The 15157-nt window shown below is 44.0% G+C and overlaps 1 protein-coding gene across 1 annotated transcript in view; it reads left to right on the forward strand.

Annotated features, from left to right (window-relative positions):
* The window catches only part of NAP1L4 (nucleosome assembly protein 1 like 4), a 481814-nt gene that overhangs the window by 366233 nt on the left and 100424 nt on the right, over positions 1–15157 (forward strand). The window contains 2 exon segments of the mRNA XM_030201119.1: positions 13029–13051; positions 14010–14129. Of these exon segments, the coding sequence (XP_030056979.1) occupies positions 13029–13051; positions 14010–14129 (143 nt within the window).

Genomic DNA, 15157 nt, shown 5'->3' on the forward strand with positions numbered 1-15157 from the left:
AGATTTGTTAACATTGTCATTTCAGGATATCAGATAGAGTTCATATAAACCCCGAACCTATATATATATATAGACCAGCCCTTATCAAAATTCAAATCTCTAACCTTTATTCATCATTCCATTCCAACCCCTACTCACCCTCACCAGTCATACCGAATCCTAACAGTCAAATATCCCCACACTCACGCACACAATCAAGCACTCCAATCTCTCCCATATTTACAGCCAGACCCTCTCCCACCCGCCTGCTCCTCCCCCCTACCCACCCCGCCTTCCGTCACCCTCACAGATTCCCTCATGCTCATACTTCTCCAACCGTCAACCTTATTCCCAATTCTGTTTAAACCTCAGTATATAAAAATAAGAATATCTGACCTTTCTCTAGCCAACCCCTTCCACATAGCAGCTAAGCTAAGAAAAAAGACAATGCTTTATCCACCAGGCGAAACTCTTAACGGGGCCCCCCCTGTCCCCACATCATTTTCAAACAAGTCCATTCTCAAGGCAGAAAAATATGCCCATATTCAAACCCACCACCCTTATACCCTTCCTCAATCTCTTGATTCTCATACATACTCCCCAACAAAATAAATCATCCTGAACATCTTTTAATATAACAGTTGTTGTTAATCCTCCATGATGGTTCCAGAACGTTCCAATCATCCCCAACACACAAACCGGTGCTCCATGTCCCACACATCCAGGGCAAACGTCATCATCTGGGATCCAAAGTTCAATTTTGAGCCAGTCCATAACTAGATCCGTTCTTTTGTAAAACTTCGTCCTTGTGTCCCACGACAGTCATCAGCAATATCGCCCGTATGGCCCATCTGCTCTCATCCCTCTGTGTCTTTAGGTGCTCGCTGAGTTGGGCATGCCCTGCAGAAAGGCTTTAGCCGACTCAGAAGATTCAAAAAATTGAGCTTTTCCTTCTGTAAAAACCTTGAGACACACTGGATAAAGCAGAGCAAATTGTATATGACGTCGATGGAGTTCCGTGCAGATTGGTGCATAAGCCTTTCTGAAACTTGAGACCCGGGCCGAGAAATCCTGAAAGCACAAAACTGTTTTATTCTCGTACTTTAAGTGTCCTTTCGCTTTTATCTCTCTCAAGATCTCCAATTTATGTGCATAGTTCAGGATCTTGCATATTACCACACGTGGATGCTCCTCTGTTGATCTTTTAGGTCCCAGCCTATGCTCCCACTCTATCCGCACGGGTCCCATTGCCGGTTGCATCCTCAGTGCAGATATTATCCATAACTCCAGGAACTTTCTCAAGATTCCCCCTTCGGTAGCGATTTTCCATATTGTCAGATTTATCCTCAAGGGCTTTCACTTTATCTTGTAAAGCAGCCATCAGGGTTGTTAACTGCTGTACCCGATCTTCCAGGTCAGAGACGCGTTGGCAGTAAGCCAAGAACTCCCCTTTCAGAGCTTCCAAGTTCCCGTCAACACTGTCCAATTTAGCGGACAGTACCTGCATTTTTTTTGTCAAATGAGGCATCGATGGCATGTGTTACTTCTGTGACAATTGCGGACACCCACGCGGAGCTGACCGAGGAGGGGCCTCCCGTCGCCATCTTGGAGTCGTACCTCGCTAGCTTCTCCTTTTCCCTGCGAGCCGTTTTTGTAGTCATAAATGCTGGCAAACCACCTCACTATTTTCGCAAAAGGTTCTTAAGAGGGTGTGCTTAATACTGTCCATTTTGGTCCGCTCAATGTAGCCTAGAAGGGTGGGTTTCGGCGATCTGAACTGGGAGCTTCTCCCACTTGCGTCTGCTCTCTCAGCACGACGACATGTGACCCTCTCTGTTTTCTTTTAACCAGTTTTTAGTCCACAATAGAACCCTACCTCCTATCCTATGACTCTCCAGTTTCATCTGGAGTCTTTCATGAGGTACTTTGTCAAACACCTTCTGAAAATCCAGATACACAATATCAACCGGCTCACCTTTATCCACATGTTTGTTCACCCCTTCAAAGAAATGTAGTAAATTGGTGAAGCAAGATTTCCCTTCACTAAATCCATGTTGACTTTGTCTCATTAATCCATGCTTTTGAATATACTCTGTAATTTTGTTCTTTATAATACTCTACCATTTTGCCCGGCATCAACGTCAGACTCACTGGTCTATAATTTCCCGGATCTCCTCTGGAACCTTTTTTTTTTTTTTTTTTAAATCAGCGTTACATTGGACCTCCCTCCAATCTTCCGGTACCACGCTCGATTTTAAAGATAAATTAAATATTACTAACAATAGCTCCACAAGTTCATTTTTCAGTTCTATGAATACTCTGGGATGAATACCATCCGGCCCAGGAGATTTGCTACTCTTCAATTTCTAGAACTGCCCCATTTCATCCTCCAGGTTTGCAGAGAATTCATTGTTTCTCCGACTCGTCAGCTTCGAATACCATTTCCGGCACCGGTATCCCACCCAAATCTTCCTCGGTGAAGACTGAAGCAAAGAATTCATTTAATCTCTCCACTACAGCTTTGTCTTCCCCGATCGCCCCTTTTACTCCTCGGTCATCTAGTGGTCCAACCGATTCTTTTGCCGGCTTCCGGCTTTTAATATACCTAAAAAAACTTTTACTATGTGTTTTGGCCGCCAATGCAATCTTTTTTTCGAAGTCCCTCTTTGTCTTCCTTATCAGCGCTTTGCACTTGACTGGACATTCCTTATGTTGTTTCTTATTATTTTCAGTTGGTTCCTTCTTCCATTTTCTGAAGGATTTTTTTTTTTTTTAGCTCTAATAGCTTCCTTCACCTCACTTTTTAACCACGCCAGCTGCGTTTGGTCTTCCGTCCTCCTTTTTAATACACAGAATATATTTGGCCTGGGCTTCCAGGATGGTGTTTTTGAACAGCATCCACGCCTGATGTAAATTTTTGACCCTTGCAGCCGCTCCAAGTTTTTTTTTTTTTTCACTGTTCTTCTTATTTTATCATAGTCTTCTTTTTTAAGGTTAAACGCTAACGTATTTGATTTCCTATGTATACTTCAAAGCTAATATCAAATCTGATCATATTATGATCACTGTTATTAAGCGGCCCCAGCACCATTACCTCCCGCACGAGATCATGCGCTCCACTAAGGACTAGGTTCTCTTGTTGGCTCCTGTACCAGCTGCTCCATAAAGCAGTCCTTGATTTCATCAAGGAATTTTACCTCCATAGTGTGCCCCGATGTTACATTCACCCAGTCAATATCGGGGTAATCGAAATCACCCATTATTATTGTGTTGCCCAGTTAGTTTGCATCCCTAATTTCCTTTTACATTTCTGCATCCATCTGTTCATCCTGGCCAGGCGGACGGTAGTACACTCCTATTACTATCCTTTTCTCCTTTACACATGGAATTGCAATCCATAGTGATTCCAAGAAGTGATTTGTTTCCTGCAGAATTTTCAATCTATTCGATTCAAGGCTCTTGTTAATATACAATGCTACCCCTCCACCAATTCGATCCACCCTATCACTACGATATAATTTGTACCCCGGTATGACAGTGTCCCACTGGTTATCCTCCTTCCACCAGGTCTCAGAGATGCCTATTATATCTAATTTTTCATTTATTGCAATATATTCTAACTCTCCCATCTTATTTCTTAGGCTCCTGGCATTCTCATATAGACATTTCAAACTATGTTGTTTGTTCCTATTTACATCATACTCAGTACTTGACAGTATTAATTTGCAATCTTTTGTCTGTTTGTTTATTTTTTTTTAAGGTCTCTCTTGCAACCTCACTATCAGGATACCCTATCTTCCCTGTTTTGGTGATATCTTTGAAAGATACCTTATCCCGAGCCATGCGCTTTTGAGCGACTGTCGGCCTTCCCCCCGTTTCTAGTTTAAAAGCTGCTATATCTCCTGCTTGCATTGTAAATCAAGTGAGCTGCTGAATATTGGAGGGTTTGAAGCTTATGAAGGGATAAGTTTTAGATACCACAATAAATGAGATTACAGTAATCGAGGCAGGAGAACAAAAATGCATGGGTTAGTGTATGTAGTGATAGGGGATCAAAGTAGCTACAGACAGATCAAAATTTTCCTTTTTTTTTTTTTAACCATTTATTTTATTATTTTCATATATAAACATATCAGAGCGTAGAACATTTCTAATACAACCATATTGCTAATCAAATTTCCAGACCTGTTTCACATTACTAGTTCCACTCTTTCTTTGCAAGAACCCCCCTCCCCCCTCCCCCATCGCTTTAGCCCACTCATTATCATATACTTTACTATCCTGTATTGTGCTGGGAGGATAACCATTGTTCATAAAGCTTCCAAATCTTTTGATGCTGCACTAGACGACCAGTCCGTAGTGCTGTAAGTTTTGACATGAGGCAGATATAGTCCAATTTCTGCAAGACTCTCTGAAGGCCCGGCAGTGACGGTTGTTTCCAAGCCGCTGCCAACACCAGTTTGCCTGCTACAAACAATTGTCCAGCAAACTGATGTATTGGGTTTTGGACTCATTTAGGCTTAAAGTGTAGCAAACAATAGTCCATCTTCATTGGGTAGGTCACCCCAGTGACCTCAAACAAAAATTTCAAAAGCGCAGCCCAGTATGTCTGGGCGTGTGCGCAGGCTCACCAAATATGGAACATGTCTCCAGATCAAAGTTTTCCTAAAGCAAGGAAGCCCAGTTTTACAACTTGTGTGACCTGAGGATCAAAGGACAGTTTGGAGTCAATTTAATTGCATTTTAATTGCTACCTGGATAGTGTTGCTGAGTATCCTCTCTGACTGCCACAGACTGGGCAGTTAACTGCATAGATGTGATTTTCAACCTGCTATCTGGTTAGCTAACCAGGTAGTGGGCTGAATATCAGAGGTTATCAGGATGCTCTAGTAGTCTAGGAGGGTAGGATGGGCAGGAGCGATCCAAGGTCACTTCTGCCCTTGCAGCTCCAGGTTCAGAATGGTAACCTGTAGTAGTAGACTCGTGGTATTACCACTAGAGGTTACACATGTCTCAAGATGAGACAGGCTTGATAGGCCTTATGCTCTCTGTGGTAACTACCCGGTTAGATATGGTCTATATCTTCAGAACTCTCTGAGATTTACTGTCCTGTTGGATGGATCAATTCAATATGGTGAAGGAATTTACTTCCAAATTTTCCCCATAGACATTGTTCTCGGTAAAGATGCAACCAAACTGGTTAGGGATATCTTGTAGATGGTTTGCTCAGGAAAGGTTACATCAACTTCCTAGAGCTCAAGGTAGTGTGGGATGTTCTGATGGCTTTCAGAGATTGGTTGTCCATCTGGACTAGGATGAATTTGTTAGCTAACCAGATACCCAAGTTTTGGGAGAGTGACAGAATATGGAACTGACCTAAGAGATGATTCTTGGGCCACATATCTGACAGGGAAAGACAGTATCCTGGCACACAAGCTGAGCCATACCCTTCTAACCCACAAGCAGTTTCTGGACTCTGGGAATGATCTTTGGTGAGTGGGGCACACGCATGGTGGATTTTTTTGCAACTCCCCAGAATAGAAAAGTATCTCCAGATCTGCTCCAGGAAAAGGACTTGTAGCAAGCTAGCCTTGAATACTTTCTCCAATACTGCTGTTAGCGAAGACTCTTAAAATTTAGACAGGACTAAGGTACTACAGTCCTCATAGCCCAATACTGGCTGATGCAAGTCTGGTTTCCTCTCCTTCAAGATATGGCCATTGGAAGTCCTTCCAGATTGGGGTATTCCCCAGCATTAGTCACAAGTTTAAGGAACCAGGTTGCATCCCTCTCCCTTAGTTTGGATGTTGAGAAGTAACTATTGCTTCATAATGTATTGTAGATTCTTATGGCTTCTAGAAGTGACTCCATTAGGTGGCATTTTGGTTTCAAATGGAAGTGGTTTGCATGTTCTTTCATTTAAAATTTCAGGAAAGAGGTCCCACATATGTTTACACTTTCAGATATTTTTTCTGATTAAAGTGTGTGTATTCTGATTCTAGGAGTGCATCCCTCTACAGTGGGTAAAGGTGAATGCAAGATGTCTTTCTCATATAAGGCAGACAGCTCAGAACTCCATTTTTACCTGCAATAATGGCTTGCAAATTCCCCCAGCAAACACCTATGTATACAACATGCACTATTCTGCAACTAGAAGACAATTATTTATTTCCCAGTTTTTCCATTTCATCTGGTTTTTCTTCTCATTGCAAAATTTCTGGTTAGTTTACATCATCTTATTCAGGGGCTGGGAGTGCCATGACAGTTTTCCTTCTGCTCCTTATGGTCTTGTAGCTCAGTCAGAGCAGGGGCTAGGATCTGGTAGTCATGAGCCTTAATTTGCAAATACCAGCAAATTAAGGCTAAATCCTAGTGGCCTAGTGGCTAAATCTAGACACTAGGCATTGCAGTTCTTGACTGGAGCTCCTTCCTCCACCCTTCCACAGAGGACTGTGTACACGACTTTTTGGAGCATTCCCAATTGGCTTGTGGTACGGAAGACCTGGCCTAAACAAGTCCGCATACACTGCTACCACCATTCTCCTTTATTTATTTATTTATTTATTTATTTTATTTGTTACATTTGTATCCCACATTTTCCCGCCTATTTGCAGGTTCATTGTGTCTTACATAGTACAGTAGAGGCATACGCCGGCATCGGTACGACAGATACAATGTGATGTTGTGGTAGAATAAGGATCATTGGAACAAGCACATTGGGAATCGTCGAACGGGAGAGTTTTGTAAAGCCATTACGTGTTTTGGTTTCGTTGTGTTGCCGGGTTCAGGCATTTATGGTTTAGTAGGGTATGCCTTTTTGAACAGGTTAGTTTTTAGCGCTTTCCGGAAGCTTAGGTTGTCATACGTTGTTTTCACCGTTTTTGGTAATGCGTTCCACAGTTGTATGCTCAAGTAGGAAAAGCTGGATGCATAGGTTGATTTGTTTTTAAGTCCTTTGCAGCTTGGGTAGTGGATATTTAGGTAAGTTCGTGTTGAACTGGATGTGTTTCTGGTTGATAGATCAATGAGGTCTGTCATGTATCCCGGGGCTTCGCCGTAGATAATTTTGTGAACCATGGTGCAGATTTTGAAAATAATACGTTCTTTGATTGGTAGCCATGACTCCATAACATAAAGCCAAATAGGTCAGAACGGTATTTTACTGAAGATAGTAAAAATGCAATTTTTAAGCAAATTATTTATGCTTCTTATTGGGAGCTTTCTTCTTGATTTTTTTTTTTGTATAAATCGTGTTTATTGCAATCCAAACATCAACAACTTACAATATTGATTCAAGTTACATATCTTATAGAACACATTGTTCGTCTTGCCTTTTCCTTTTATTCCCTCCTACCCTATTCCCCTTCCCTTCCCCCCCCCCCCCCCCCCCCCACCTCTCCCTTCCCTTACCCAACCCTTCTCTATCAAGCATGAGTCAACAATTCAATATTTTACTTTTTGCTACTGGAGTGAGGGAGTCCCAAAAAGGGGCCCAGGTGTTAAAAAATTGCACTCCTTTTCTGGAGGCCCGAATACATCGAACAGCTGTCTTGGCGACTGCTTCCAAGATGAGTTCCAGATCTGTGTCACGTGGCCATGTAACTCTGTCCAAAAGATTTTTATTCGAACGCAGTTCCAATACATGTGCCCCAAGTGGGCCTTAGCACCTTTACATTTAGGACAAGAGTGTTTCTCGCAGTGTTGCTCTATATGCTCTGTAAGGAGAAATATGCAATCGAAGTAGGAATTTGTACTGCATTTCCCACCAAGCCGCGTTTGCCGTCATTTTGTACATTGCTTTTAGGCATTCCCCAATCTGCTCTGGTTGAATGTTTAAGTGCAGTTCCGCACTCCAAGCCACGGACACCTCCTTGTAATCCAGGGTCTCCAATGCATCTCTCAAGTTGCGGTGGAAATAACTAAGTGGTACTTTCAATTGTGCGTCTAGTCCAAGCATTTCATGAACTTTGTCCCAAGAGTCCACACTCAAAGAGTCTGCCGGTAACGAGGCTACATAATGCTTCAACTGTGCATACGCAAACCAATCATTCACATTCGCCCCATACACTTCCCTCAGCTCCTTGAGTGATTTTATTCCCCCTTGGTCATTCACCACCTGAAACAGATATTTTATCCCTGCCGCGCTCCACCTCCAAAAGGCAGGTGAAGTACTCCCTGCCGGGAATGCCGAATTTCAACTAAGTGGCAACAGTCCCGAGACTGAAGGACTCAACGACCGAAGCCGACAGAGTCTCCTCCAGGTGGTGCGCAGCGGGGACAGAACATATCGTAGCTGTCTCAACTGGGTCAAGTCCACCGATGGGGCATGTAACCACCATGCAAAATGGGTATTTCCCAGTAAAGCAATCTCTGTGTATGTGCAAGTAAAGTAGTGGGAGTTGCGAAACCAATCTGATATGTGCCGTGTATTACTAGCGAGGGCAAACAATTTAAGGTCCAGAAGTCCCAATTCCCCCCTATTTTGGGGTAACATTACTTTGGGAAGTGGTATGCGGGCCCTCTTCCCCTGCCATAAGAAATAATTTAATTTTTTTTGGAGCCACTTTCCCTCTCCGGGACGTAGGAGTAGCGGGAGCATTTGCAACACGTATGTCCACTTGGGGAAAAGGACCATGTTGTAAAGCGCAATGCGACCTAATAGTGAGATCAGGAGTGCCTGCCATCTTTGTAACATTTTCGTGGTCTGTTGCTTTAGGGGTATCATATTAAGTGCATAGAGCTCCGATAGGTCTATGGGGATATAAACCCTCAAATATTTGAGCCTGGTTGTCTCCCATTGAAAGGGAAATTTGCCTGTCCACTTTGTCCTGATCTCCTCCTGTGTTGGAAGGGCTGCTGACTTTTGGAAGTTCAGGGAAAATCCCGTAAGAAACCCAAATTCGTCTAGGGCCCCCAGCAGATGCTGCACCGATGTTTCAGGGTTAGTTAAAGTCAAAAATATATCATCCGCAAATGCTAATATTTTGACCTCCTGTGCGGGCATAGAAAGGCCCCCCTATATCTGGGTCTCTTGTGATGGTCCGTAGTAAGGGTTCTAAGTACAATAGGAACAAGTGGGGAGATAGTGGGCAGCCCTGTCTAGTTCCCCGTTGCAATGTGAATGCTGCTGATTGGGTCCCATTTGTCATTATGCTGGCCGTGGGATTAGAGTACAACGCCGCTACAGCCTCCATGAACCAGCCCTCCAGTCCCACCCAGCGCAACACCCAGAAAAGATAATTCCACTGCACTTTATCGAATGCTTTTTCAGCATCGAGACTCACTAATAATAGCGGGTTTTTTGTGTTCTGACTATGCGCTATGGACAGGAGGACTTTCCGCACATTTACCGTAGCTTGACGGCCTCTGACGAAGCCGACCTGATGGTCACCAATTAAAGACGGTAGATGTTGCGCTAGCCTATCTGCCAATATCCTTGCCAAAATCTTAACATCAACATTGAGTAATGATATTGGTCTGTAGGATTCCAATTGGTCTTGCGGTTTTCCGGGCTTTGGAATAAGAGCAATTAGCGCTTCATTTTCTCTCAGGGAAAAACTCCCACGCCCCACCACCTCTTCATAGTATGAGATTAGGGGTCCCACCAAACCGTGACCCAGAATTTTGTAGTATTCGCTAGGAACCCCGTCTGGTCCAGGGGTCGATCGGAGTGGTAGGGATTTTATTACCTTTTGTAGTTCCTGCGCTCTAATGGGGAGAGACATTTGTTCTATCACTTTCTGTTCCAGGCGCGGCATGGCCGCGTCTTCTAAATAATCTTCTATCAATGGGCCTTGGCTTTCTCCCTTATTAGAATACACTTCCTGAAAGTAATCTTTGAATGCCTTTGCTATTTTCTCGGGTCGGGAGAGCCGTGGCCCAGCACCTAGTTTGATTTGAGAAATAAATTTCTTTGTGGTTTTTGCTCTAGCTACCTGTGCCAGGAGTCTCCCTGTTTTGTTTCCAAAACGTTGAAAATTTAGGTGCCTGGCAAATAGTAGCCCCTTATATTTCTCGTGAATCATCGAGTTTAACGCCACCAATGCTGACGTCACTTTCTCTTGGTTTTCTCTATTGGGGTCAGCTATATGCAATCTTTTTGCCACCCTATAAGCTGACTCTAACTGTAAAATGCCCGCTGCCAGTTTCTTTGCTCGCGCACTCGTGTATGCAATTATCTCTCCGCGGACAACAGCCTTAGAGGCCTCCCAGAATACAGTTGGTGAGGCGCAAGAGGGCGCATTCGTGTCAACATAGAACTGCCAGCGGGCCTTCACATGATCCACAAATTTCTTATCCTGATATAAGTGCGAAGGAAATCGCCATAATCTAGAAGCTTCCCTCCTAGTTCCTATATTTAATTCTATTCCTATCAAGGAGTGATCGGAGATCTCAGTAGGGCCTATAAAGGCCCTATGCACTCTGAAGAACCAAGATTGGGATAGCAATATGTAATCGATTCGTGACCACGTTTGGTGGACCTTAGATTGATGAGTATAATCCTTGCTCTCAGGGTGCAATAGTCACCACGGATCAACTAAGGCTAAAGATTTGCACAAGGCTGGCAGGCCTCTCCCACCACCCACCGCCGCCACTGCACGTGGGGAAGATCTATCCAGGGTTGGCTCCATGACTTGGTTGAAATCCCCCGCGCATACCCACGACGCATCTGTGTATTGTAGGCCGGCGCTGGAAGAAAGAGGGGGAAAATGAGTTTGGCCCATACACGGTGCATAAATAGAATTTTGTTCCCTGGTAATTTAGTTGAAGCAATACTATGCGCCCATCGGAGTCTCCATACACTAGCTTGGCTTGGCAGGGCAGGCCTTTTTTTAAAAGAATAGCCACTCCACCACGCCGATTCCCCGAGGAAGAGTAATAGCTTTCGCCCACCCATTGTTGGCAGAGTTTCGTGTACTCCTTATCTGAAAGTTTAGTTTACTGGAGGCATGCGATGTCCGCACCATGCGCCTTCAGTTAGGATAATATCTTATACCGTTTTATGGGGGACGTAATTCCCGCTACATTCCAAGATATGATTTTTAATTCAGTTTTACCTTTCATGTGTTGTGACTGAGGTTCCTATTGGGCTGTCTCGTCGGACTATTACACTCCTGGGGCCCAGCCTTCTCCAGGAGTATCTTCGTTTATTCACTGGGCTCCAGAGCTCCCCCACCATATTTTCTGTGCTCCCATGCGCTCCTTCCTTATGCTTATCTGTACCCATGCTTGTCCCACCCGCCCTTCCGTTTACTCCCCCCTGCCTACCCCCCAGCTCCCTCCCTTCCTCATTCCCTCCCCTAATCCACACAGTCTCTATCCACAGCATCGCTGTGCAGAGAGAGTGCTAGTCACGTAGTGGTATGGGATCCCCCACTCACAGCCCCCGCTCCCTTCGCATCAACCCCATACATGCACAACCATTCAGACCACATTAAAGTTCTCTAGCTAACATTTACTCTACATAAACTGTTTCTTAACTGTAACATTACCCTGCCACATAAAGATGGAGCAGTTCTCACAGCCTGTCAATACTGCTGCCTCCACCAGCTGGTTCAGTGTTCGTTTGTATGAGTCCAAGCTCCATCAGCCATTCTGACTTGGATTTGGCGATTGTGTACCTTGTAGCTGGTCCTGGGCGTCTTCTGGGGAGTGGAACGTTTTCCAACCACCCTCCATGAGGACCTTTAGTTGAGCCAGGTAAAGGAGCATGAATCTTTGTTTTTTTCTGGGCCAAATGTTGACATAGCGGGGCAAACGCCTTCCTGCGCGCCTGCAGCGCAACAGAGTAATCCTGGAAGATTTTTACTCCTGCGCCATCAAATGTTAAAGTGTCCCATTTTGCCCTTGCTCCTCTCAAGATTTCTTCTTTATGAATGAAATTGTGTACCTTGATTATTACCGCTCTCGGTCTATTGTTGGCATTGATCTTGCGTCCCAGTCTATGTGCCCTTTCTAAGCATAAAGGCCCCGCGCTGTCTGATAAAGCAAATTCCAGCTTTAACCAGTTTTCCAGCTGCGTAGACAAGGAGCGATCCGACACCGACTCCGGGATGCCAATTATACGCAGGTTGGATCTCCTGGATCGATTTTCCAAGTCATCTAGATGGTCCCTTTGCAATTTCAGCTCTTTTTTAAAGTCCTGCATAGAGATTTCTCTGCCCGTCGCAGAGTCCTCCAGTTCGGATACACGAACCTCCAACTCGCCAGTTCGGCGCGTGGTTTCTCCCAACTGCATTTCCACCGCTGCCAGTTGCTCCGATTGTTTTAGGAGTTGCAGTTCAAGCGCGGATTTAACCGCGTCGGTTATTTGCTGCAGTTGGAGCGGATGAAACTGCGGAGGTGGTTCCTGGAGTGCATCCGTCGCCATCTTGGATTTTCCTGGGCCGCGTGGATGGTCAACATCTTTTTTTTACTGCCCTGCTGGGCGTTGCTCGTGTTTCGCGGGTCACAAAGTGGTCCATAAGCCGCTCCACGTTGTTATGCGGGGTTTGATGCTATTCAGCTGTTTTAATATCGCATTTGGAGCGCGAAGGCAGAGTGAGAGCCCAGGAGAGATGGAAAGGCACAGCTTCCTCACTCAAGCCATCACGTGACCCAGTAGGATCCCTTTTTAATAAACTTGAGTGAGTGACTACTCTAGCTGTTCCTCCTTCCCTGGACCACCTCTGCTCTTGTTGGTTGTTCTCAGTGTTGATTTTTTTTTTTTTAGTGAATATTTTTTGAATAAGATTTTTGAAGAAATATTTTTCAAGTTCTTTAATTAATATTCCATTTTTTTGATTCGTTATACTGCATTAATGCATGACTTCTATTAGGAGATTCTGGGTGCTATCTATCATGTAACACATGTTAATACGATTTAAACACATTGCAGCAGTGCCATCAGCATTTGAAATTACTGTGTGTTATATATGACTTCCTGCATTCAGGTTGTTACAAGTGGCAATTTTATCCTTTAAAGAATAGAAAATTGTATTTGCAGTTTGATACTGGAACCTGCTATTAATTGCATTCTTAATTTTTTTTGTTTTGTTTTTTGTTTATAGTATCTGGAGCTGGAGAGTCATTGGTATGTGGATAAAAATTCAGTGCTTCTTGATAATTATCTGTTTGCTCTTAGTGCATGTCTTAGGTGCTGTCCACAGAGCTTATCCTAGAAGTCAGTCAAGATCGGGAGGCGGGGCTGGTGGTTGGGAGGCGGGGATAGTGCTGGGCAGACTTATACGGTCTGTGCCAGAGCCGGTGGTGGGCAGCGGGACTGGTGGTTGGGAGGCGGGGATAGTGCTGGACAGACTTGTATGGTCTGTGCCAGAGCCGGTGGTTGGGAGGCAGGGCTGGTGGTTGGGAGGTGAGGATAGTGCTGGGCAGACTTATACGGTCTGTGCCCTGAAGAGCACAGGTACAAATCAAAGTAGGGTATACACAAAAAGCAGCAAATATGAGGTTTCTTGTTGGGCAGACTGGATGGACCGTGCAGGTCTTTTTCTGCCATCATCTACTATGTTTATACACCAGGACCATTTCAATTAGCTACATAAAAGCAGAAAGCAACTGGACTCTAAATTTTCTTTATTTTGCGTTTTGATCTGTCTGTAAATTTGTGATGCCTCCATCTCATAACATTCTCCTAAGAGAGAAAAAAAAACTTGCGCCTTTTTGAGTTTTAGCTCAGTTGCATTTAGGTGCAGTAGGTATATTCCTGTCCCTGAAGGGCTTTATCTAAGAGAGTACTTTGTACTTCGCAGCAAACAGCAGCTTTCAAAACATTTGTTTTTGGCCTATGTAATTTTTTTTAGTATCAAAATGCAATTCTTGTCTGTATCCTGCTTTAAGCCTATGGTTTATGCTATGGACTTGGGGGTGTGACTAATTTGTAATTCAAATGCATATACCAACAGCTAAGGAGTTTTGGTAGTTGCCCTTGTTTTATGGCACTGTAAATGAAGATAGCTGCTGTCTGTTTTATTTGTGTGTGTCTGTGTAAATCCTCTTCTTACCCTCTAACACAATTTCTTGCTGCTGTTCAGGATGAAGATTCTGAATTCACTTTAGCTACAGACTTTGAAATTGGGCACTTTTTCCGTGAGAGGATAGTTCCGCGTGCTGTGCTCTATTTCACTGGTGAAGCCATAGAGGATGAAGACAATGTATGTATATGCATTTATTTTGTGCTTTTGGTTTATCATTTGCTTTTTTTACTTAGTTTTGTTTTTCTTTATAAACTTCAAGCAAATTTTCAAGTTCTAGGTGGAATCATCAGAGAATTAGGCATAACTTTTGGTATTCTACCAGGTATGTATGACCTGTAGTTGTCATTGTTGGAAAGAGGACACTGGATTTATGTGCCCCATGTCTGACTGTTTAATTACCTAGCAGACCTCGCATAGTCCCAGACTAATCTACCCAGCATAGGCACTAAGGAACTCCACAAACAGAAGGACACAGGGATTCTGTAAACATGAGAACGTAGCTGTCAAAGTTTATTAGCTAACTTACCAAAAGCCAGATTAGTACAAAATCATCACAGGGCATATATCAGACACTCGTTTCTCATATTGGGAGTGCAGAGCTCAGTGACACACAATGAGTGCCGTCAGCATCTTCTGTAGTCTCCAGGGCAATGCCTTAGCTACTAGCCTTTAAATACATTTCTTGTACTATTGATCCCTATTAGGTTTTCATTTTCCCACTGCCAGTCTTTGCATATTATCAGTTGATAACTATGACTTCACATGTTTCCAAGTTCCACTAGCAGAAACCATCAGGCCTCTGCCTCCACCACCCACAAAGCATGCAGTCAACAGCACAGATCATCCCCTCTGATAGATGAAGCCAAGAAGCAGATGCCTCAGAGACAGCTATCACCATGGCTCAGGCACCCTCTCCTCAGCCAGTCTGTCCCTCTCACTCATCTCATCCTATATAATAAAACGCACCTCCAACGTTCTGAAGCTGAGAAAGTGAAGCCTTGAAGCATTCGTGCTCTCTGTATCCATCTCCTGAACTGACGTCACGCACTTCCAGGTTCGTCACCAGCAGCAGTGACCGACCACATGAGGGTTCGTAATCGCCCCGCCCTCAAGTGCTGTATGCTGTGAAATCCATTTCTCCGAAACAGAACTAAAACAAAGACAAAATATGATTTCTTTTCCTGCTGCTTTCTGCTCCGCTACAG

The sequence above is a fragment of the Microcaecilia unicolor genome, chromosome 4, assembly GCF_901765095.1.
Source record: "Microcaecilia unicolor chromosome 4, aMicUni1.1, whole genome shotgun sequence".
NCBI lineage: Eukaryota > Metazoa > Chordata > Amphibia > Gymnophiona > Siphonopidae > Microcaecilia > Microcaecilia unicolor.